Source organism: Meleagris gallopavo, chromosome 2, assembly GCF_905368555.1.
Source record: "Meleagris gallopavo chromosome 2, MGAL_WU_HG_1.1, whole genome shotgun sequence".
In the NCBI taxonomy this organism is placed as follows: Eukaryota; Metazoa; Chordata; class Aves; order Galliformes; family Phasianidae; genus Meleagris; species Meleagris gallopavo.
The window spans coordinates 62415660-62441987 of NC_139405.1; the positions used below are offsets into that span (position 1 = coordinate 62415660).

General features: G+C 43.1%; 1 protein-coding gene across 2 annotated transcripts in view; it reads right to left on the minus strand.

Annotated features, from left to right (window-relative positions):
- SLC35F1 (solute carrier family 35 member F1) overlaps window positions 1–26033 on the minus strand; it is a 237089-nt gene extending 211056 nt beyond the window's left edge. The window contains exon 1 of one of the 2 annotated variants that reach the window (XM_085217415.1): window positions 25533–26033. In XM_085217415.1, the coding sequence (XP_085073541.1) occupies window positions 25533–25729 (197 nt within the window). In that variant the 5' untranslated portion in view covers window positions 25730–26033. The remainder of the gene's footprint in view (window positions 1–25532) is intronic. The other variant, XM_085217414.1, reaches the window with a different exon arrangement.
- Between the last annotated feature and the right edge of the window lie 295 nt (window positions 26034–26328).

The window sequence follows — 26328 nt, forward strand, 5'->3', positions numbered from 1 at the left end:
TTATCTATCAATTCATTACAGCAACTATATGCTGCTTTGCCACTTATTCACAGGACACTATACATTAGCAGGGTAGAGGATGGTATTGCCACACTATGGTAAGTTTTGTCTCCATGGTTTAAAAACAACACACTTTTTTTTTCCCCTATCTGTAGGGAATCTGACTTAAGTTACCCTTTGTAACCCAGCTGGCAGTGAAGGCAACACATCCAAGTAAGGTTTGTGAAACTCAAGTCTTGCTCATGCAGGCAGGAGCATATACGCAGTCCTCTGAAATTCTTGGTAAGAGACACATTTCTGAAGTTCCAGGTAACATTCTGTACACACTGTAACACAATGGAAAGAGCAGCAATGATATCATAGTAGCAAAGTCCTAGGCTGCAGCAAGTGAAGATAGGCTCAAAAGCAGAAGTCGTGGATACTGAAACAAGAAAGCTACTTACCTTCAGAAGGCCTCAGACACACATAGATCCCCAACAAGATTCCCGTACCTCCAATGCGAACCCTTAAATGAGGTCTGGGAAGGGGTGGATCCTGGCTTCATTGCTTCCAGTTACTCAGATGCATTGCATGCACCTGAACTCCCCTGGGTTGGCCCTGCCTTCCCACCAGGTGCTGAATCAATGTTTCAAGCTGTGACTCAGCATTTCTGCTGCACTCACAAACCATCATTTTAAAGTCTGATCCTGAGAATTGATTCATATTTTGCCTGAGCAAAATAAGGTTTGAGAATATGAAACACTTTCTAGGAAGAAGACTGCATCTATTAAATAATGCATTGATAGCGATTTGATAGCATCAAATGAGGATGATGCATTAATATCATAGCGATGATTAAGACAATCTGAGATATGATATCAGTGGATTACAAGGGATTATCCATGCTCTTTCTTGTTCAGAACTACCTCTCCCCTTATCTCAATTGCTACTAAAAATGGAAGCAAGAGGAGGAGGAAGAGGCTTTCCTGTATTGTAGGACATCAATACGTTATTTGTATTTATTAGAAATGTATGCATTCAATAAATTCGAGCTTTTGAAAAGCAAGTAAATGATGTCCCTTCTGCCTCCACACCTATTCAACATTATAGACTTGCTGAAAGCTCTAATGGGCTCTGCTGATGCGAAGCCTTCATTAAAGTCACAAAAATTATTAAATGATATAAGTATAGTACTCAATGCTGCTTCTCTATAACACAGACACTCAGCTAAAATTATTTCAAATTGAAAGAAATTAAAGCTGAAGGAACACATTAAGTATCTGCAGCAAGGATTAGATTTGAGAGCTTTCCACAGCTTTCATTCATCAGTTATGCTGCAAAACTGCTCTTATGTTATCTAGATGAGGATCTTTTTCAATGTTGTCTCCAAATACAATGCAAAGCATGGCATTATTTTTGCAACTCTTCAGAGTGGTAAGGTTGTACGCATTAGTTGTGAAACAGCCACGTATTATCACAGCAGCACGGCAGCATGAAATATAGCAGAAGTACAAGAGCTGAGAGAAGAAAATTGATGGATATTTAAAACACCATTTAGTTGATTTACCTCTAGCATGAAGTACTGTCATTTAACAATAATTCACGGAGATGTCTCTTTTCCAAATAAATGTCTGCACTGAGATTATTTACTAGCAGGCTTGTAAATGCTACCCATTAAAAGCAACACATTAAAATAAATTAAAAAGATCTTATAAAAAATACCCACCTTTTCTCTCATTACCTATGCTCTTGTTAGCACCATTCCACCCTTTCAGACTCCTACTACAGCAAACAAGATATTTTTCCCTGATTGTAAGAGATCATATTCCAGCCATTAAAACATGACATTGGAAGCCTCATGCTAAGCACTGCTCCTGGATATGCATACATCTTCATATATCTTTAGACTTCCTTGCATGGAAAAAAAATAAATAAATTAACCTTTTACATGTATTGAGAAGAACATGAAATGAGTCTTGATCAGGTAAAGTTGGCAAGAATTTTGATTCCCCCAGAATCTGGAGAAAGCAACATATCGGTATTGATTCAGGAGTAGAATCCACGCCATCTAATGTAAGCTCTCAAAAATTCACCTGCCCTGTCACTTGCAATCACCTATTGGTGAAGGAAAGAGAAAGACACATTCAGAAGACCAGGACCCATTATAAGACTATACAAGTACTTCTCTGAGAGGGTCCATCTTCCTCCACCGAGAACAGAGACAACACACATTGCCAAAGTTAAGTCTAGAGGTGACCAATGTCAGGAAAAATAAATCTACATTGTGATTAATAGTCCATTCTTTACACATAAGTTCCCTATCAACATTAATCTTACGTCCATGAAATGTGGCAACATTTTATGAGGAGAAAAAAAAATTACAGAAGTATCACTTAGGAATTTAAAACCTATTTTTCAGAAATGCTAGTGCTACTTTAGCTCTCACACACAGAAGAATACAGATGGTTACCAAAGGTGGAACCCTCAACTTCTGCAATAGCCCAGATTAGAAACTCACATATTATTAAACATGTACCCAAAATTAGAGTTTAAAAGAATTAAAAAAAAAAAAAAATCACAAGCAATTTATTAGTAAAAATGATACTCTTTTTTCCAGTAATTTCTGGGTTGTAGAAGTAACTCAGGCTTCTGGTTGTGATGAGCTTGCTCAGGCAGCAGAGCCTCCTTCAGTGAAACAGAGCATTAGTATGAAGAGGAAAGAGCACCCAGCTGATGGCTGCATCGCGGCTGGTTCTTTGAGATAAAAAGTAAGCAGATGTTTCAACTCCTTTTTTCCCTTCTCCCCATTTTTCAGTTTAGCAGACATGGGAAAGTGAAGTTTTTCTTCTCTTCCGCATGAAGATGACTACTCTAAGCAACAGCTAGTATCTACAATAACAAATAAAAGGCTACAACAAAGCCTTCAAGCCTCTGTCCACCAGTAACAGGAGGCTGAAAGTCAAACAAAGCATGATGTTTTCAGGCACTACAGCAGAAAAACAAAGAAAGCAAAAGCAAAGGAAAAAGAAGGTGCAAAGTCTGCATTATTTTTATGCTCAGACAGCCCATGAAAGCCAATAGCCAGAGAGTTCTCAAAGGAATAAAATTTGAAATTAATTTCCCATCACCAACTAATTTAGCAGCTTCACTCATAAATCTCAGAAAAGCGCTATGTGTTCAGAGTTTGTGTGGTAAATTTGAAAGACATGCCATTCTCCATTCACAGCCATGCAGCTGGATTATCTGCTTTAGCAGAAAAATTCCACTCATTCACAGACTCAGAACTGTGACTGGTGCTTCCACCAGAAATGATAATTAGAGCAGGGAGAGAGCTGCAACTCCACTAACTTGATGGAATTTCACTCTTTTTATTCCAGATCCTGTATTTGCTCTCGGGCCAGTGGGCAGAGAAATGCATATCTCACATGTTAATTTGTACCAGGAGATAGCCATTGCTCCACATTTTTATTTAAATATAAAAACTCAGGGTGAGATTTTGTGGCTATTGTTGTTTTCTCTTTCAAAGCAGTCTACAGAATACTGTTTCACCCTCCTCAGAGGGAAAGGCCTCCTCGGGCAGCGGGTTTCTGCTTCCAAAAGCTCAGAGCTCAGTGGTAAACCATCAAGGACCCCGAGTTCACGCCACTAAAGCAACGCTTTGTGCTGACACATTATTTTAACACAAGGGATTTAAACCCCCGGCACGGGCTCTAGGAGCCAGATTCTTGGCGGCTGGGATGAAGTGACAGTGGACCCAGACAGCCGGGTATGGCGGCAGCCTGTTGGGAAGGCTGGGATGCCCTCGCACAAAGGCATCGACGCCCCTTCAAGCCAGGCTTTTATCAATGAGCAGGCCGGATTCCAGGCACTGCTTGCCTGTTGCCTAGCAGAGAGGCACTCATTGAGGATCTGCTTACAGTTTACGCGCCACAAAAGAGGGGAAAGAAGACTGCCCCACAAAACTCACTGCATCAGGGTGGGCAGAGCTGCAGACATGCGGCTCTCATGTACCTTCCCCTGCCCACAAAGTACAGTGCTGCTCTCCTCCAAACAGCTAGAAAGTAGCATCCCATAATGATGTAACAAACTTCAGATCTGTGTGCATATCCTTCATTATCGCCATTAATAACTCTAAACTCACTGCTTTGACAAAGAGCTCAGTGTCACTGAGATCAAGAGACAGAGGATCTCAGATAGCCCTCGTCTTCCTCCCACCGGCACAGAGCGAGTTTCTCCATGTGGTCTCTGAAGGGCTTTCTGAGATATACTTCAAAAGATCTCTCTTCTTCCATGGAAGATTGGTCTATCTTCCTTACAGGCATCTCCGTCAGGTCCTGCTTCCTGTTACTCAGCTTTTGTATCTATCCCTGATCCTAATTAAGTCTTTTTTGAGATGTCCCAAACATCATCTGCTACAGCACAGAAAATAAGGATAACATTCATATATTGTCCCTTAAAAATAAAAATGAGTGGTACAGTTAGCTTAGCTAGTACATGTTCTTTCACATCCTTCAGCTTTTCTACTCTAAAATGAACATAACCTCTTTTCTAAGAGCATATTGCAAGATGACAGAGCAAGGACAGTAAAAGATACTATCACAAAAACTTACAGTAAATTTGGCAAACAGAAAAATTGATTAAAAAAAGTGTTAGTGAGCTTTTCAGGACTAAATCAATCTTAGGAGAGTGCACATAACTTTCAATGCATTTGGGGGCTAATTTTTATCCTAAATCAGTCAGCAAAATTCAACTTCCCACATGGAGAAGAGATGTTTTGCTTTGGAAGTTAGTAAATCTTGTGTTAGCTTTACTACTACAAGCCAGGATGAACAGGCAGGTTTCGTGTTGGAGTTGGTAAATCTTCATAAAATGCTATATCACCTTGCATCGTTACTAAAATACTTAAAAATTATATTCTTTCTGAATTTCTTTATTTCATCCAGAAACTGCACAGCATGCTACTACTGATTTTTTATTTTTATTTCTATATGGTCAAATTCCATATTTTTTTTTACAAGTACACACTTGTTTTTTTATCAAACACTACGGTGATCTTCATTTTCTGTATGCTGAAGTCAACCTCTTTTAAATATTTAATACTGAAATTTCAGGTTCATTAACTGGAGTTAACACTATTTTGTTAACCGTTTAGTCTTTGTATAATTAACACTGTCGGCTATTTAGTACCCTGAAATCTAAATCTTGATCTTTTTTGCATGTCTGCTAGGGTTTCATATCAAAGCCAGGCCATTGCATCTGTAGAGGGCTATTCTGCCTCTTACAGGGGGGAAATCTATGTTCCCTTGCTTAAGCAAGATACCAGTGCCCCAAAAACACAGAAGATACTGAAAAGAGATTTTGCTAAATTAAGGAGGATATGAACATGCTGGAAGGACATGAGCTGCAAAATACGCAGGGAAATGGACTTACTGCCAAGTTTGGATTTGAGGCTGGACAGAAGGCTTCTGTCCAGACTTCTTGTTACTGATTCCAGGTCGCCTTTAAGATAAAGAAGCTTTCAGAAGTACTGCGTTCATCACATAGTATATCATCTCTCAATTTTGCCTCTATTAAATAGGAGCAATTTTTTTTAGAGGTATGTAGAAGGGCACTCTTATCATGGCAAGCAATTCCAAGGAAATTGAAAAAAGACAATGGAGATGTCAGGCTGAACTACTTTTCCTTTGTGTACATATATATATATATATATATACACACACACACACATTCTTTTTTGAGTCACGTGCACCTCTGTGGTCAGTTACAGCAGTAAGTATTTTAGATGTAATGCTGGAATACCTACACAGCTGAACTCAGTGTTAATTTAAAGAGTCATAACAGCCAAGGGATAATTGTATACAATCAAGCCACACAAGTAAATGAGGAGGCAGCTTATTTACAGAGACTATTTTGCTGGCAAGAAAGAAAATATTATCAAAATGAAACTAACAAAGATCTCAGAACCAGTATTATAAATAATTCAACTGCCCAAGTACATCACAGTTTTATGTTTTCTTGAGCTGCAGTGAGAGATGAAAGATTCTTCCACACCTCTGACAGCCTGCAAAGCCTCTTCTTCTCCTTCACTATAGCTACTATTTTCCCTTGTCAGCCTAGAAGTATGATAAAAATTAGAAGCATTTACAAAGATCTTTCTTGTTTTTTTTTCATTAAATACCCAGTGCTCCTGATGTAAGGATCGAGTTTGCAGGGGAAAATCAGAAGCAAATCAGGTAAATGCCTTGCTCAAGAAACAGGGGTTGAACATCAGATCACAGGTTAGAACTAAAGAGGCTTTGTTCTACATTCATATCACTATTTTGTAATTATTCCACCACTTCAGCACTAGAGTTGGCAGCTAAAAATAACCTAATGAGGATATACGTGAAGTTGGTCAAAGGGAGGTACAAGTGCCCTGATCACTTCAGAGCTGACTAAAAATTAAAGCATATTGTCACACTGAATAATCTCCACTGAAGAAATCAAGTCCAATTTTAATGTGAGTTTTTATTTATTCTAATCAGGCATGCTGCTACTGTGGGGCATGCTAATCAGTTACATTAAAACCACTGCTGCTCATTGCTGCTCCTTGAAGCTGCTTCGAGTGTGCGGATGCTTAAACAGCACACTCCACAAGAACAGATACCTCCACAAGAACACGCAAAAGTCATGGCAGGGCACGCAGGCTAGCAATTCCTCCCAGCTGGCACCAAAAGCAGCTGTTATTTTGGTCTCGAAACACTGAGCTCCTTCCCCCAAGAGACCTGAACATTTGACCCTCACTTAAGAATATTTTCTCTCCAGAAGGAACAAGAAGAGATGGCTAAGCTGGGGAAAGAAATCAGGGAATGCTGCTGTGAGGGGATGAAGGAAAAGGCGGCCACACTGGAGAGTGAAGAAAAAGGACAACTGACTGCTACTTCACCAAAACCGACCACTGAAAGGAGAAAGATAAGACAAAATTGATTATCAGCACCCAGATAGCAAGGTCTCTGCTCCAGGCCCCTACCAGTCACTGTCAGAGTGTCTCTGAGACCTAGAAGATTTCATCTAAGCAAATCCCCAAGAATCTGGCCCATGACTTCTACACAGGGAACTACTGGCAATGCCACAGGTGGAAAAAAATTAAAGTTTTCTGGATTTCTGTAATATAAAGGATGACTGATAATTATGACATGTTACACAACACCAGAACCCATGTAACACAGATATTCAAGGCAAGCAGTTCCCATGTACCCACAGCTGACTGGAATATTTTCAGTGAAGCAAAGCGCATCTTAGTATTTCATTCCATTAAATAAGCAAACACACAGCATTGTATTGAAAAGAAAAGATTAGTATCAAATTTCTTGGGAAGTACAGGGCAAGAGAATATGGTTTGATAACTCTGACAGCATTATGGATAGCCACGTCTGGGTTCAGAAGCATCCTGAATGAAAAACTGCGGTAAGCCTGGCAGAAACTTAAACCTGAACTGTCTCTTACACCTTTTCACACCTCTCAAACCAAGCGAGAGGCCCATCTATGAAAGGCACAACAACTCCAGAGGATGTTATCTTTTGTGAATACCTCCAGCACTGTGGGTACCTTCCCTGGAACCTGATGAGATTCACCCAAGAAGCCTGAGAGAACTGGCAGATGAAGTTTCTAACCCACAATTCATCGTACCTGAGAAGCTGGGGCAGTCCACTGAAATTCCTACTGACAGGAAAAGGGGAAACTTGTCTCCCATTTTTAAAAAGGGAAAAAAGGAAGACCCAAGAAACTACAGGCTGATCAATCTCACTTCTGTGCCTAACAAGATCATGGAGCATATCCTCCTGGAATCTTTGCTAAGGTACATGAAAACCGAAGAGGTGATAGGTGACAGTCAGCATGGCTTCACTAAGGGCAAGTCTTGCACAACAAATTCAGTGGCCTTCCATGAGGGAGGTTACAGCACTGATGGATAAGGGATGTTATTTATAGGGACTTGTGCAAAGTGCTTAACACCATTCCACGTGACATCCTTGCCCCTAAATCGTAGAGACGTGGATATGACAGATAGACCACTTGGCAGATAAGGAACTGGTTGAATGGCCACACTTAGAAAGTTGCAGATATAAGGAATAAGTTCTTCGCTATGAGGGTTCTGGACACTAGAACAGGTTGCTCAAAGAAGCTGTGGATGTCCCATGGGATCCTGGGCAGCCTGATCTAGCAAGAGGTGTCCCCAACCATGGCAGGGGTTGAAACCCAATGGCCTTTAATGCCCCTTCCAACCCAAAGCATTCTATGACTATTAACAAGGAGAAGAGATACTATGTCAAAACTACATTTGCTTCAGGATTTTTCAAGCACTGCCACTGATCAATAACAATCTAAATCTAGAAAAAGACTTGCACAGAACCCATGAATAGTAAAGTGGGAAGGAGGAAAGAAGAAAAGGAGAATGCTTTTTAGTTGACTGGCTCTTGTTCTTCCATGCAGGAAAGTTGGTCTTGCTGAGATATCAATTGAACAAAGACCTCCGCCTGCTCTCTCAGTCATTTTGCCCATTTTCAGTTTTAAACTCTTTCTAGTTACAATAAGCAGCAGCATCCACAAAACACTATTCCTTGTCTGAGAAGTGGGAATAATCACCCAAAATAGGATATACAGCATGCCTCTGTGTGCACAAATGTATATGTACCAACATAACATTTGTTAAATAACACTGGTCTGAGTTGTGCCAATCCCATTATTTAAGGTTAAGAGAGTGCTGTTCATTTGCTAATTTATCCCTTTAAACATATTTCTCTTTGTATTTTTGCTTGTTTGGATGGTTTTGTTTTTTGCTTTTTTTCCTCCTGTGAAGTAATATTAAAAGGTCGGAGAGACTTTAATATCATCAAGAAAAAACTTCTCATACATCTAGACAGATTTTGCAACTATTTTATTAATGCATGGAAGAAATTAAGCCTCCCTTTCAAAATAACAGTGCTTCAACCTAAAGAGAGACTTTTAAAAAGAATTTTTGCTCACACTTGCAGATTTCTGGAGTCATCATTGCGTAGTAAACGCCCCCCAATTCTGTACCGTTACCTACGCAAACACAGTCTGGTCCTACTGTAGCTGGTTTTCATTTCCACTGCCGTTACATAAATAGACACTAACAGCACAGTAATTCCCACTCGTTCTTTTTAAGGCACAAAGAAACGCAACCCTCGTCGGCAGTGATTGTTTGCTGTAAGCTTTCCCATAACAAAAACATCCATGCAAACCCCTCGGAGACTGCGCTTGTTCCACTCCCCAGGCACGCAGCTTTCCCGGCCGCCTGAAGATTACCCGCACAAACATGGCACCCACCACATCCCTGTATATTTTGCAGTTGTTGTTCACAGAAGTTCCTTTTGTCTCGGTGCAGCGGCTGGCTAACCCGCGCTGCACCTCGAGGGGAAAGCCGCGGCAAAGCGAAGCTGGTCCGGCTGCGCGTACCAACTCCGTTCTGGCTTTTTTCACAAGTAGAAAAATAAGGAAGGAGGAAAAAAAAAAAAAAAAAAAAAAAAAAAAGCAACTCCTTCCAATCTTTCGGGTTAAAATTAAACACAAAGGTGCCTAAGGGGCAGCTTTAACTAGTGTTCTGGGCAATTTACAGGGTTTGTATTCAGCGCTGGTCCTTAAAAGAGGCGATTAATTGCTATGGCAACCGAAGCATCACATGAGGCGCACTCGCTCCGTGATACAGTGCCTGCAGTGTGCCCGCTCACCCAGACACGCATCTCAACAGGGTGACAAACTCCTCAAGGGTCCGCATTGTTTGGCCGCAATTAATCCTTCATAATAGACCCTCTTCATTTGGGATAGGGGACTCTGTCCACCTTTCTCCTTCCTTTAGCAGGAAATATTGCGACTAGGTTTCTTCCGTGTTTTGGAGTGCAGCTGTATGATATAGGAGAAGGAGGCAGGAAATGTTGAATATGCAGGATACAAAACCGTGGGAACCATACACATTGGGATCCAAGTAGGAATTAATTGTAATAATCTGTGAATTAATCTTCCACCTTTAGTGCTATTGTATTTCCTTCACTCATTTAATGGGTCTTTCACATGAACCAGATGCCTCACTTCTCTCGGTACATCATCACAGCATTTGCAAAAACACCTCATGTTTCTGCTGTATCCACTCCTGCAAGCTAGTTCATTTTAAGTCACCTGGCAACCTCTGCCTGCCTGACACCAGAGCAGAGCCACAGCCATTAGCTAAAAGCAAGAAACAGCTTATTTCTATGTCACAGAAGCATATTTCGATACAAAGAGACAAAACGAGAAAGATTTTTGCTGTGTTGCATCCCTCTGCTCCCAACAACTAGGATTCACACACCAACAGAACTGACCAGAGATACCTCTCCAGCTTCTTGCTTCCTCATTTTCCCATCAAACCACAAACTGCTTTTTGTGTGTGTGCCTTTGGGGTTTTTTTGTTTATTTATTGTTTGTTTTTAAATCAACTGGGCCTATAGTCTCACTAACAAGAGAGATCTTCTTAGTCCGTGCATGATAATTCAAATTGCCTATGGGACATACAATTTCCCCGCCCCCCTCTCGCCCCATCAATCAGATACCAACCTGGACTGGACTGTATTTAATTACAGGCTGTTAAATTTTTAACTAAGAGCAATACTAATACTACTACTTTTGAGCTTCCCCAAAACAGGACCAGACCCAGCAAAAAGTCTAAGTTCCTGCTGGACAACAATCCAAGAGACAAAGAGGGAACACAGAACAAAATTAGGTTGGAACTAGATGATCTTTAAGGTCCACTCCTACCTAAGCCATTCTATTCTATGATTCTAACTTGAAAAATTCCTGTGTTAGACCACAGGCCAAAGCAGAAAGGAAAACATTACAGCTACGTTTTCAATACTGTTCCAAAAAAAAAAAATATATATATATATATATATAATACACACTGGTGTTAATTGTTAATACAATTAGATCTGTAAGAAATGACACAAGCAGTTCTTCACAAGAACAGAAATGAAACTCTTATCCCAAGTCATACAAGTGAAACCTACTCAAATTCCACTCCAGGGATCAAGAAATGGCCATCCACCACCAGGAACAAATATAACTTACTAAGAAACTCAAGCACAACCTCGTAAAAATTGATAGATTGCAATGTTCCAAGTTTTAAGAGGAAGTCACAACTGAAGAGGCCTTAAAGCTTGATCAGTAATTTCTATCCTTACTTTCATTTTTTTCAGTAAAGTCAGAACGAAGAACTGAGTAATGCACGTTTCCTACTCGCCATGTTAATCCTTTACTTCTCTTCAGGAACAGCATACAAGCCTACAGTTTTATACCTATTATCTTTGACAAGACCCTTAGTTCTTGCCTGTACTTGCCTCTGTGTTCGGTTCTCCAAACACAACAGCTTTACCTGTGCAGTGATAGAGAGGAATGGTGCAGCACCTTTCCACAGCAGTACTGACAAGTGAAATTATAACAGCATACTAGGATACAGAATGGGTTCAGGAAAGGGGAGTAATAAAGAAACACTTGCAGCAAGTTGTCTTTTGAGTTGGTGTGATCTGTATTCCCAGAAGAAGTGCTGCTGTGACTGCTCCCAAAGGTAAGCAAATTGGTGGATGTTCTGTTCTTAAAAAATTCTTCCTGTAACTTAAGCCATAGGACTGCTGATAAGATCATTTTGTCAGAGGAAAGGCTTTTGGGAAAGAAAGCACATGGTTATTGGCTCTGGGAGCAACAGAAGAGAGACAGAGGCCAGAGAGCAACAATAGGCCCCCTAAGTCACATCAGCCAAACACAAATAGCTATTCACAGAGCTCAGAATAGAAAAATGCTATAACACAGTGCATGCCATTACAGCAAATGGGGTAAACCAGTTCTGCAGCCACTGATCAGTTGTTATTTTTTCTAATCATCAGCAGGAGAGAAATTACTGCACACATTACCAGAGAGATGAAAGTGAGTCATAAATTATAGAATCACAGAATAGGGGCTAGAAGGGACCTCTGAAGATCACCTAGTCCAAACCCCTGCTAAAGCAGGTTCTCTACAGTAGGTCACACACCAAAGTGTCTAGGTAAGTTTTTAATCTCTCCACAGAAGGAGACTCCACAAGAAGGCAGTTTGTTTCAGGGCTCTGTCACCTTCAAAGTTAAGAGCTTTTTTCTCATTTTTATGGCAACTTCCTATGTTCGAGATTGTGTCCATTGCCCTTTGTTCTGTCACTGGGTACTTTTGAAAAAATCCTAGCCAAACTACTTGACTCTTATCCATTAGCTATTTATAAACAGTTAAAAGATTCCCTCTCAGTCTTCTTCAGGCTGAATAGCCCCAGGCCTCTCAGCCTTTCCTCAAAATGGAGATGCTCTAAGCCCCTCATAATCTCTCTAGCCCTCCGCTAGGCTCTCTCTAGAAGATCCCTGTCTTTTTTGAACTGGAGAGTTCAGAACTGGACACAGTACTCCAGATGTGGCCTCACAAGGGCAGAGTAGAGGAGGAAGATCACCTCCCTCAATCTACTGGCTATGCTTTTTTTAATGCGCCCTAGAATACCATTGGCCTTCTTAGCCACAAAGGCACACTGTTTGCTCGTGGCCAGTTTATTGTCCACCAGGACACCCAAGTCCTTCTCCACAGAGCTCCTTTCCAGCCCTTAGCCTGTACTGACACATGCAGTTATTGCTCCCCAGGTGTGGGACTTGCCCTTGTTGCAACTCAAAGTTCCTCTGTTTGTCCAAGTCTCCACTCTGTCCAGGTCCCACTGAATGGCAGCACAGCCTTCTGCTGTGTTAGCCACTTCTCTCAGCTTTGTATGATCAGCAAACTTGCTGAAGATGCATTCAATCCCTTCATCCAGGCCACTGATGAGGAAATTGAATAAAACTGGAACCAGTACCAACCCCTAGGGAACACCACTAGCTACAGGCCTCCAGCTAGACTCTGTACCACTGATCACAACCCTCTGAGCTCTGCCAGTCAGCCAATTCTCAATCCACCTCAATGTCCACTTATCTATCTCACACTTCCTAAGCTTACCTACAAAGATGTTAATGGGAGACAGTGTCAAATGCCTTGCTGCTGAAGTCAAGATACAGAACTTTCACTGCTCTCCCTTCATCTACCCAGCTGGTCATGACATCACAGAAGGCTACCAGGTTGGTCGAGCATGATTTCCCTCTGGTGAATCCATGCTGACTACTCCTAATAACTTTCTTTTCTTCCACTTGCTTGGAGATAACATCCAGAATACACTGTTCCATCATCTTCCCAGGGACAGAGGTGAGGTTCACTACTTTCACCTCTGCTAGCTCCCTCAGTGCTAGTAGGTGCTTCCCATCACATAGAGACCATGGATCTGTGTGCATCAGGTATACCTAGATTATTTCTGACTAGATCCCTCTTTGACCAAGGAGAAGTTCTCCATTCCCCAGACTCTCTCTTATTTCTGGGGTCTAGTGTTCCCCACACATCTGTATTTGCGTTAGCATGAAAAATAATATCAGGGATAAGATTCCCTTTCCATCCTCTGGCAATGGGAAAATGTTTAGTACATTTACATTAACTTCTGCATAAGTGCACATTCTCATTGATATCATCCTTGATGACAAAAATAAAAGATGTAACAAGGATGGCCGAACAGACATCTCTGTGTAGTGCTGTTCACAGTCATCAGCACACCTTGTTCTCTCAGCCCCCTCCAGGTTCATTGTACTACATGTCGAGCCTTGTTCTATTTCACCTATTTCTTCTAATTCTGTACAAACACTTGGCTTTCTCCTCTCCAATTGCTCTTTTCTCCAACCCCTGATTTAAGGGATGGAACATCTCTATGAGGACAGGTTGAGAAAGCTGGCATTGTTCAGCCTGGAAGAAGGGAAAATTCTGGGGAGACCTGCTAGAGATCTTTCAGTATTTAAAGGAGGGGAGGAGGTATAAAAAAGAAGGGGAGAGAATCTTTAGCGAGGTCTATTGTGTTAGGTCAAAGGGAAATGGTTTCAAACTAATAGAGGGGAGATTTAGACTGGATATAAGAAAAACAGTAAAAACAGTGAAGCACTAGAACAGGTTGCCCAGAGAAGTGGTAGATGCCCAGTCCCTGTGGACATTCAAGATCACACTGGAGGGGGCACTGAGTAATCTGATCTAGCTGTAGGTGTTCCTGTTCACTGCTGGGGAGTTGGACTGGATGACCTTTAAAGGTCCCTTTCAACTCAAACAATTCTATAATTCTGTAATTTCTCATGTCCTTTTTCCCCTGCTCACAGCCTCCTTCCTTTTATCAGTCCACTGATTAGGCACTAGCCTAATCAAAAGTTAACCTCTCAGGCTTTTAGTTGTTTTTTTGTTTGTTTGTTTAAGACCCAACTTGTGTTGGCCATTCTAATTCTCTGTCATGCGCATGGGCTGAATGTCTGCTGTGAAATGTAACAGAAGCCAGCTTGGGCTTAGCAGAAGCAGTCAGAGCACCAGTAAAGACACAGAGGTGAGACCTCCCCGTGGCAGTTCAAGAGACTGTCACTTAAGAGCAATCTCATTCCTCACCATGACAGGTTGGCAGGAATCTTCCCATCTGGTAACTTACGACCCCTCCCAACAAATTCTGACTGCTTGCTTGGGAGTGGGCAATCAAGAAATTAAGTGGTGCCCTTCCACCATCCTAGCTTTTTACAGTCTCCTGTGAAACCAAATCAATACGTGTATGTGCACTGTTCATATAAAGCCATATACTTGCACCGTAGATACTGCACACAACAGTGGAAAGGTGCCCTCTCAGGAAGGACCACAGGCTCAGCTCCATCTTGTGACTCCTTCCCAATCAGCAGAGGTCTGCAAGCAGCACAATGCACAGCATGGCAAGCTTCTGCTGGGACCAACTTCTTATCAATTGATTGGGAAGAGGCAGGGCAAGAGAGGCAAGAGGCTGAGAGTGTGCAGCTGGAAGAGAAGCAGGGAGCATGACACACTATGACAGCCCCAGCTGGTGCTGACTAGTGTGTGCCAGGCTGGGCTTCTTTGCAGGCCCTAACTTTGTCATCTGTCAGGACATTGCTCAGGAGCACTGGCTGCCTCCGAGAAGCCACCCCTTCTCCTCCCAAAGCCTCCACAGGCCACATGCATGGGTCATTTTGTTTCCTAGCCAAAGTTTGCCTGTGAAGTGTCAGAGATGCACAATGGGAACTGCAGCTTAGCTGCTTCTGAATGCTCTGAAGCACTTTGTATTTTATAGCACCGTACAATATTTTAGAAGCAATAACTAATCAACAACTCTTCCAGGCAGTTAAGTTTAAGTATCCTCATTTTACAGATGCTGAATCAGACCCAGAGAGGTTGAAAGATTTGCCCATGGCAAAAAAAAAAAAAAAAAAAAAAAAAAAAAAGAATTGGTGCCCAATTCTGGATGGTAAATCAGCAGCTGCTGTATGTAGCTTCTCACTGAGTCTCTCAGAAGACAGGATTTCCCCTCAGGACCTGATGCAATATTTCCTGGAAGTAGAAAAGACAAAAGCCCACCTCTCCCTGCCCATCCATGCAAACAGCTGGCTGAGCTGCTTTTTGCTACAAGCTCTCCACCACCTTTTGGTCAAACACAGTCAACATGATGCAAATCATTACTCTCTAGCTTCAGAGTAATGAAGGTACCCAACTTCCACAATGTCAGCAGGCATAAGGCATCACCCAAGCTTTCTAATTCCAACACCATCATACTTCCACCTGCATCATACATATTTATGTGTTGGATTTTTTTCCCCCTCTGTTTCCCATCTCAGATTGGTACTGCGGAAACAACCAAATAAGAAAATAAACAATATTCTTTCCCTTCTTGCCTTGTATAAGTTATTTATTTGGGCCAGCCTCTGCAAAACTGTACGCTATTGCTTCTCAAACAAACACCACTGCTCCTGAAAGACAAATGCACACACGGCTGCTCCTCAAAGGAAAACATGTAAATATAGAATACTTGATAGACAACTTAGTTGGAAGTTAAATTTATATCTTTGTTTCCTCTCTCAGTTTGGACCTGCTATGCAGAAAGGCAGCCAAAAGGCATCTCAAAGATTAGGTCTGGCCTCAGAACCCAGATCTTTCAAATGCAAGTTCCCAAATAGTCCCCACTGAGCAGAATACAGTCATGACTAAAACAGAGCCCACAAACGTGTGAAGAAAAAGTAATAAATCATTAAAGGATTAAGAAAAAAAGACAAATTTGAAACTGTCAGATAGTGTGTATACTTCAGAACAAACTGCTGCTAAATACTCTCAAGTATAGCAGTATTCTGGATATAGAAAGACCATTCATAAATGTGAAAAAAAACTGGTATTGATTCTGTGGACACATCTCAATACATCTATAGGTTGAAGAAGTATGGGAATAAATCTAATATATTAATCTAGCTGAGTAATAATAAATTCTATTAACATGGTAATAGTTACCAAATCAATAAGAACTAACACTTTCAGACATCAAATTTAACAGAAACCGTTCTATGAGCTAGAATGTATTCATTTGTAATAGGATGTTAAACCAGTCACCTTTTGTAATTCATCTTAAAAGATCTCACTTGCTTTCCCACACAGACATGTAGCCCTTTTTCCAAGTAGATTATTAGGGAATTACTTAATGTCTTTAAGATGGGCAATCTCTTTAGAGCAGAAGAAACTAAATCCCAGAGACTTTTCTTGGAAATGCAACATAATTCTTCCAGTTCTATCAACGTTCGACACTCACTTTGGCCCGTCTGCCCAATAACTTGAGTGCATTCTACCACTTGTCTGTTGTTTTGGTAGGCTGTCATCTTTTTGTTTAAATGACAGAAAACCTGAATTTTCCTTTTCAATACCAGGGAACGGTACTTTTACACACTTTCTACAACTATCACATCACTAAGACTTCCTGCTTCTAGACCCCTAAGAGTCTACATCTGCATTCCACTGTATCTCTTCAAAGATATGGCAAGTTGGACTCAAAAAACACTTAACTATACTGTCTAAGAGAAATAAAAGAAAAATGCTGTTGAGTGCTAACTGGAAGCAAGGCAGTTTTGATAGAAGAACCTCAAAGGAGCAAAAGAGCAAGGTCTCCAGGGCCACACACAGATTTTGTCCACTACCAGAAGAACTGAACTTGACTTCTACAAATCAAAATTCCTGAAAAACACTTGTTTTTTCTACAAAGCATCCCCAGCAGTATGTATGTGTCAGGAAATTTCCTGCAAAGCTCAGGTAGATCAAGCAGGAAAAGGATGCACTCCAGTCTGACCTCTTATTTGCCATTACTGAGGAGGTAACTCCCTGAAGACAGAGAGACTGAAACTTCTTGCAGCAGGATAAGCTAACAAGCAGCCCACCTGAAAACACAGAAGAGAGGCCCACCTGTAACCATTACATCCCATGTCACAAGGCTGCACAGAAAAACTGCTTTGCGGATGCTAGATTTCCCTATCAAGTTAGATGAAGACTATCAGCTTTTTCTGCCTGACATTACTTAAACCTCATTCCTAGACCGATGAAAATTGTATCTACAGTATTAAAGTTTTATTTTCCTCAAGTATCAAATCCCATAACCGTTAAGATATTTTCCAGCTCCATGCTCAGCTCTTCACAGCCTACTTGGTATTTGCTGTCTGTGCTCACTTTGAGTCTACCCACGACAGTCCATACAGATCTGAATATACTGGCAGCGGGGAATTAAAAAGCATAATGAAAAGCATATTGCACCTGTAGCAGAGAGAGAAAAGGAGAAGCAACACTTGGTCTGTTTCACTATGACTCTCAGCTTCTAGTAAGAAGAGATTTCAGGAGGTAAATGGTCCAAATCAGGCTACCGAAGCCATGGTAAACACAGAGATGTTTAAATTCCCCAAAATATCTGGACTTAGAATAATTACAGCATTATTCATTTAATTTTATTAAGTATTATCATCCCTAGGCTAGGGACAGCATAGAGCCACTTCATCCTAAGACAGCAGTAGTAGCACCCAGGTGGATAATCTAGGTGGATCCAAATCTGGATAAAGAACAGAAAGCATAGGGTTGTGTACAGCTTACCCCTTACCCCTCCTGGAGCATTAGGCTATGGCCAGTCCAAGACTAACCTCATGCCTCCTGTCTGTGATTCACAAAACCGAAACTACTCTTTGAGTAAGACAGCTACTTCCTTTTATCAAATAAAGGCAGAGATATCTGCCCCACTTTCACCTTGTAGCCACAAACTCCTTCGGCCCACAAACTCTCTTTCTGGCTGAAAGGACTTGAGCTGGCAGTTCTGAGTCCAGTAGTTCATAAAGGATTGGAATTTAATTGTTAGGCAGGAGAGAGACAGCAGACAGAGCTCACCTCTGCAACCCTTCCCCTGAAATGAGCTGAATGAAGAGGCATCTGAGCAGGGAGCAGGTGGTATCCAGGTACCTGCCCTCACCAATGGCAGCTGCACACCAAACATGCGCAAGACGAGACAAAGTAATGAGAATGAATGCAGCACAGAGACAGCACCATTTTGAAATGCATGCAGCCTCATAAAATGTTGTAAAGCAGGCTTCTGGACATGCAGCAACATTTTCTTTGATGAATGAGGGCCAGAGAGGGCTAAGTAAACTAAAGACCATCACTATAAATGCTTCAGATTTTTTGTTCTGTCATCAGCTAATACTGGCTTACAGGTTGCAGTTAATGTTAGGGCTCTGGAAGTAATAATTATTGTCTTGCTACTGGACAAAAATTACCTCATTTATCTGTATTAAAGATGCTGCAATCTGTTTCAAGCATAGTGCTTTGGTAAATGAATGCCTTGATGCCTGAAATGCCTAGGGAGATGAGCTGGGCAAAAAAGCCTCTATTGGTTCCAAACTTTTAAACATTAAAACTTTTCCCATTTTGTGTTAGGAAAAGACCCTTCATCCAAAGTGAACTTCACTATTCAGGTGTCCACAGCAGCCCTCAGGGATGAGGCAAAATGGAGTTAAACCTGGTATCTCACGTAAGTATTCCCATCACCGGACTACCATGAAGTCTTGCTTGCCCTTTGTTCAAATAATCTAGTCTGGACAAAAGAAACTTCTGTGCACATGCAGCCTTGAGAAAATCTCGTCCTTCTTTCCCAGGTTTTAACTCATTTACCTTGCATAAAAATTATAGCTAAAGAGAGGACTCTCCATCCAGACCTTAAGCTCCTGTGCATCACCATGCACTGCCTCAACTCAGACCTATCCAAATATGGAACATGGCTTCCCACATCTCTACAGGAAAAGCTAGACTAAGGAACCAACGGACTCTCACACTAGCAAGAAACTGAACATAAAGGCTGAGATGACTGCCCCTGCCACAAACAGAAGGCTGGCTTACTAAGTGCCACTATATTTTGCAGTGGAATTGTGTCATTTGAGAATGGGTCTTTATAGCGAGTTCCAGCATCATGCTCCTAGTGCTGGAAATCTTTTGGTGCCTCTGAGAAAAAATGATGGGAAGAGAATACATATTGAAGCAATGCTTTCTTAAACCATGAGAGAAAGTAAGTCAGAGAAAGCTGAAAGACAAGCTTCAAAACCAAAAAAGAAGTCCTGAGGGGACAGATGACAGACATAAATAAGCAGAGACAGGCAGATCAGGTGGTTCACTACATGAATTTCACAATCCCCTACACTTACACACTTTGCAGTCATAGCGATTTATGAGTCCCTATATAACTTTTCTTGCAAGAAGTGATTCCAGCTGAGCTCAAGCTTAGCTCCCAAGACTTCAGGCATGGGTTTTCTCATTGTTGGGTTTGAGGGGGTGGTTTTTTGCAGTTTTTTAAAACTCAATGTTCTTCAGCAAGTTCATTTTCCTCTGCTTTCTTGGTAATTAGCCCTAATCAGTATTCAAGTGCTGATTTGGAAGGCTATCTGCTGACTTAAAGGAAGAGAACACCTCAGTAATAGCCCCAGTGTTTCCCTCTGCCAGCAGAAACAGTAGTGATAAGGACAGAGACTCCAGCCATCCCAAAGGAGTGGGAGCCACAAAGAACCCTACTGATCATTGCTGGCATCTGGCCTTCCCCTCATTAGCACATTAAAGCTGCTCTGTCCATCCCATAAGAGCCACTCTGTCCATTCCTCCAGCTCTCTCTATGGAGCCATTTACAGCGCCGCTCTTTTGAAACCCCTCTGGTTCAAGAGGCAGTAACCCCTTCTCAAAGCCCTCAGCACAGCCAGTGTCAAAAATTCCCACTCATCAACAGGCACCCAGTAAGAACAGGCCTTCAGAACGCCGGAGGTAGATGGATGAAACTCATGTATTTCACCTTGCCAAACTGCACCTCCTACGAAAAGTCTCTTCCCAATCATCATGGGGGCTTCTGATTTCATTTGAAAGAGTGCTTGCTGTATTCAATCCCCATGCTTCAGACAATTCCTATTTCAGGTCTGGACTGACAAGGCTTGTATCTCGTTAGGCACAAATTCCCAGGAACAAAAGAAAAGCAAAGGGAACAGAGCTGTGTTTCACATTAACTGTGGAACCATACTCACACACTTGGTCCTGTACTTGGACAGACTTCCAGCACCTGCTACAGCAGCAATATGAAAGCTTTATCTTGTCTTCACTCGTAAATCAAAGCATCTTAAAAGTGAGCTGTGGCATGCCAATGAGCATGCATTCACTGAAATAAGTTGTTTGGGGAAGGTGAAAAGCACCATTTCCGCTGATTTCACAGGTATTTCCCTTATGCATCCAAATTATTGGGAACATAGCTAATGCACAGAGGCCTCTTGCTTTCAAAGTGGTTATTATAAATGGACTAATGAGAAAAGGAAACATTGGACAACATTTTGCTGGTTGGATTTTACAGTGTTCTGCTTTTAAAGGGTGCTTTCCAAGGACAGACATGACCTCCCACCCCAACCCCCACCAAAAAGAATAAGAATGGCAGGTACAAGAAAGCCAATCTAGTTGCTTTGCTTGTGCTCTGAACTCATTTTCTTTGACTCATTTCAAAATGGTATAAATATTTTTACCTAAAAGGAGAACTACAGCTGTCTGAATTGGGCTCAGATTTTCTTCTACAGCTACTGTTATTCTGGACAGACACTGAGAGATATTTGTACTTTTTAAGAACAAAATTCCCCAAGGAAGCCAGCCCTTTTTGGATTGAAGAAGAAAGTGAAGCAATTGAAGGTTATGAATACTCACTCTTTCTGAAATTCCAGAAATAATATATTTGATCTTTGACTTGCTTTTCATTAAGGAGAAAATGCCATGAATTATTTGGTTTGTTTGCTACCCTGATCAGTCAACTGAAAGATGGTACTATTTTAGGGCAATGAAATATATTGCTTCAATTTCATTTTTTTAGTACATAAGCTCTACCAGGTTTACTATGTGAATATACACTATTAGAAGAAAAAAAAAAAAAAAATCACTGGGTTACAGCTCTACAACCTGCAGTATAATTTAAACAGCTCTCATCTCTAAGGAGTTAGTAGCCTTACAAACAGTTCAAGCTGAAAGTTAGTCAGCTTCATTCCTGAGCTCCATTACAAAGAATGAACTGGCTCTGCAACATACTAAAAAGGCAAAAGTTTTACTCAGACTATATACATATATGTAAATAAATCACTGCCTAGCTTAATGAACACCTGGGCTTTCCGATGAGAAGAATAAATTTGTATCTAAACTGCTTTTATTTGTTACATTTTGTTCATTTTGATAATAAATCACTGCCTAGCTTAATTAATTATATTTATTAGCAGCACTATTTTTTCTTCCTTCTTCTACGAAAGGTAGTGGTAATCAGACCTACACTGGTTTATGCCCAGGGCCAAAATTTATCTGAGAAAGTGAATAAATGGGCAGAGAAGTAAAGGGACTCACACTGTCCCAAAGAAAGCTCTCAGCATTCCTGAGAGCAGAGAACATACCCACAAAGCCACTGAAAAGGTGACATGGGTCTGAGATTGCGCTCCTGCTATTATCAGACAGGAAACTGATTGTGTCTCTAGTATTCTGATATGATTTGAGGAAACTTTTGAAAACTGCAAAGCACCATTTACAAATAGCAAGAACAAGCATGCAAAGATATCCTTGAAACAATGAGATAAGCCACAGTTAAACTTTATGGCAACTATTCCTCATGAATGTACTGAAAGGCAAAAGCAGGCAAGCCCAGAATTATGCCCACACCAACCAGCTTGCTAGGAAGGTCCTTGGTAGAAAAAAGTAATTCAATCGTGGGAACATGGACATCATTCTCAGTTCATTGGCGTGGCTCTAGTTTAGGTGGTGGTTGGTTTTTTTTGTGGAGTTTGTTTCTTCTCTTTTCTCTCTCTCTTTTTTTTTTTTTTTTTTTTTTTTTTTTTTGTATCCTGGAATTATCCTGTTTACTTAGGTTAAATAACTTTGACATAGTATCTAAAGACATACATTCATTTTTCTTGCAAGAACCTTTTCATTCCTTTTCCTTGTGTGTAGGACTACAGAGGTAACGTTCACCTATGAGCAGTTACCTGATCTTGGATTCATTCAGATAAATAATTTGCAAGAATCCCCCCAAGAGACCATTTAGCAACCTGTTCCCCCGTGATTCAGCAATTTTTCCCTTTTTTCTTGCTTCCTGTTGGAGGTGAGAGGCAACATGGGGCAGATGAGTCACCACTCATTAGGTGGCCTTCCACAAGCAGACAGGTTGGTAGAGTCCAATTCTGGCTTCCCAGAGGCAGTGGGGAAGCAAGCAAGTAGACAGCCAGAATAATTTCTTCCCTCCCCTACAACATATCAGGACAGAGTCAGTCAAAGACAGCTGCTGAGCAAATACCACAAGAAAGGCATAGGGCAGCAGGGATTCATAGACCACAGATGTGAGTCACAGGTCCAGGGATGTACTTTTGATATGTAATCACCACAGTTCCCCTTTAATGAAATGTCCATTCAGCCATCCTCTCAGGCTTCAAGGGTAACAGCTTGTTCAGAACATAGCAGGTCCTTCTTACGATTACCACCAGCTCAGAATTGACTTCCAAACTATTCCAGTAAATCCTACCTGGCATCTCCAACTCTCCTCGATTCTGGCCCTTCAGTTTTGTTTCACTTTGATCTTCAGTTCTGGACAGTATTTGTTCTGATTACTGAATTGCACTTTTGAAGTTGGCCAATGCTGCCCTCCATGAATTACTTCCTTCTCAGGCACTCCTAAGGGGTTCTTTCAGGGTTTCTCTATTACCTTGGGACCACTGAGCAAACAGGGAGCAGAGACTGGAAGGTGAAGCTAAATTTCAAGGTTCCATAACTTGAAAAGTAGTTTTAAGCAAAGCCTTGAAAGGCACCCAGAACCCAGGTACCTAAACTTCTGCTACACAGCAGGACAGGAACAGTCCTCAGTTTCTGTCAGTGCCTGCCCCATTTTCTCACTTCTTCCTCTCTGATCATAACAATTGCAAATAGGTTTCTGGCGACCCCAGCTGTCCTCAACCTGTTATGTTGTCTGTTGGTCTTAGGAACATCCCCATTAGCAGAAAACAGGAAGGAGCACATTCTCAACTGAAGGAGTCAGTCAGTAACCTTCCACAAACAGTTCTCAAGCAAATAGTACTCACAGACTACAGGCAGCGTGGAAGAAGTGCTACCAGTAGAACAACACTGACTGCAGAATCCAAAACTTGGTTTGAGCTGGGCTTCTACCTAAAATCAGAACTGTTTGAGTGGGAAGGGACCTCAAAGCCCACCCAGTCCCAGCCCTCTGCTACGGGCAGGGCTTGAACCCCCCAGCTCAGGCTGCCCAAGGCCCCATCCAAATTGGCCTTGAGTGCCTCCAGGGATGGGGCTCCACAGCTTCTCAGGGCAGCTGTGCGAGTGCCTCACTGCCCTCCAAGTAAAGAATTTCTTCCTAACAGCATGCCTAAGTACTTCCTCTTTCAGTTAAAAACAATTATCCATCCTGCTATTGCTACAGGCCCTAATAACCCTCTTTGTATGTGCAATACAATATTTCTTCCTTTCTCCTTACATGTTTGCATGCTATTGTGTTCATAGAAGATGAAAGCATAAACAGTGTGTCAGGTTTCATTTCACTGTACTGACAGAAATACAGTAAAAAAGCCATGACATTACACAGTGAAGAATCTTTAGTCCCTTAGTTTCTCCCTCCTGAAGGAACCCTCACTCAGGCAAAATTTCCTTTTGCACAGGTTTCGGGATGGGCTAAGGATTCTCAAACAAAGAAAAGGCTGCCTTAGTACTCCACAAGAACAAGTTTTCTCCCATGCATTTGGAAAAATTTGCTTTGTTTCAGATGGGAAAAGCACATGATTGCCAAGAAGTGATGGGGCTGCTGCCCACGGAGGTACTCCTTGGAACAGTGGGAGGTCTGGGCTGTGAATTGGTCAGAACATAGACAAGCTTCAGCCATCAGAGCCAATTTCTATCCTTCTCTCCCTTCAAAAAATCTATATTTTCAATAACATATATACACCGATCGGATTCATGACATACAGCTGAGAGTCATATCTAACATACATGAGCACGGGAAGTCCTTCAACTCCTTGTGTCAACCCAGCACCCCCAGCCATGCAGTGAGAGGGCTCTACGAGATCACCACCATTGCTGTACCAAGACACTCTCCACACCTTCATCCACCTTCTGTTGCCCTGAGAACTTCCTATCCCAGCACCACATCCTAAGGCTAGCAGGTGCCTCGGGGCAGCCCCTGCAGAAGGATTGCAGTGTTATGCCAGTGCAAAGCACTGGTGGGGTGGCACAGTCATGGGGCAGAGGAACAGAGCGGATTGTACTGCACGGGGAGTTGCAAATGTGCGCATATGAGAAAATGTTTGAGTTTGTCCGAGTTCTTGTTTCAACTATTTTTCAACGTTCACTTAACAAAGGGTAAATATTTCATCCCTCACTGATTGTTCTGAGGTCCTCCTAGAAAGGTAACAGGTTATTAATTGCAAATAATTGCACTGATCTGCGAGCAATGAGACAAACAGCCCCAGATATTTGTAACAAAGACTCCTAGATAAGATAAGATAAACTCCTAATGTTGAAAGTCTAGAAGAATCAGGGAGCTCAATCTCCAAACCCAGTACATCAGGGAAGAAGAGCTGAGGTTTCCTGAGTAGCTCACCCGTACCCAAAACTAGAGGGGTCACAAAGACATCGCACAGTGCGCGCACCCCGGGAGGAGGGCACGCCGGGCAGCAGCGATGGCTCCTGGCAGCCCTTCACACAGAAGCTCGAGGGCTCCTTCTGGAGAAGCGCAACCGGTTGGGCTCCGGATGGACACCGCTCGGGAGTAACAACTCGCACCTGACCAAACGCAGCGCAGAAGGAACAATCCGCAAAGAGGAGAGCAGCCAGAACAGCGGTGCGATGACGGTTCCTGGGTGGCATCCTGCGATTTCGGTACCCTTACGTTTGCGATGCCCAACAACACGCCCGGCCCCCCGCGGTCCGCACGCGTTTCCCCCGGCTCCGCGCAAACGCCGCGCACCGGCAGCGGCAGCTCCGCGCTACCTCCGCCCGCTCCCCCGCAGCTCCCTCGGGCACGGCCGCGCTGCCCCGGGACACGCCGCGCCCGGCCCCGGCCCTCGCCTCACCTGTTCAGCACTTTCCTGATCCGCTGGCGCACGCCGTTGGAGGGCGCGGAGATGCCGCTCCTGGCGCCACCGCCCTCGGCCGGCAGGTTCTCGATGGTGGCCACGACATGGTTGGGCTGCGGCGGGAGGTGCGGCGGCGGCGGCGGCTGCGGCGGCGGCGGGTGCCGGGGGTGGCGGTGGCGCTCCGGGGAGAGCATCGCGGCGGGGCTGCGCCTTAGCGGCGAGCGGAGAGCATCCCGGCCGGTGCGGCGGGCGCTGCTGCTGCTGCCGCGGCTTCCGGGCAGCGCCGGACCCTCGCCCGCTCCTCCCTCACCGAGCTGCCATGCAGCGAGGGGCGGGCTGTCGCCGCCAGCGAGTGCCGCTCACGCTCTACGGAGCGGCGGCAGTTTGGCGACCCACCTCCCGCCGCCGCCGCCGCTGCCCACACCCCCTCCGCGCAACCGCTCCCTCCCGGCTGCCGCGCCGGCCCGACCCCTTTGTTCCCGCCCGCCGCCGCCCCGCGCGCCCCGGCGCTCCTGTGCAGACCCGCGGCCGCGTGCGGCGGCGCCCGCCCCCGGGAGCGCTGCCGCAGCCTGGCCGCAAGGGGGCGCCGCAGCATTCGGCTCGCGGCTCTCACGCTGCCCTCGGGGCGCCGTCGGCCCGAGCCAGGACGGGGCACGCGGGTTTGGGGCGCGGGCCGGGTGGACTCGGGCGTTGCTCCGCTGCCTCCTCTTCTCCTCGTAAATTTCCTTTTGCCTACAGCTAGGCAACACGGTACTGTGTTCATTTGCTGCTGCGATACTGAGTTCGTAGGAAT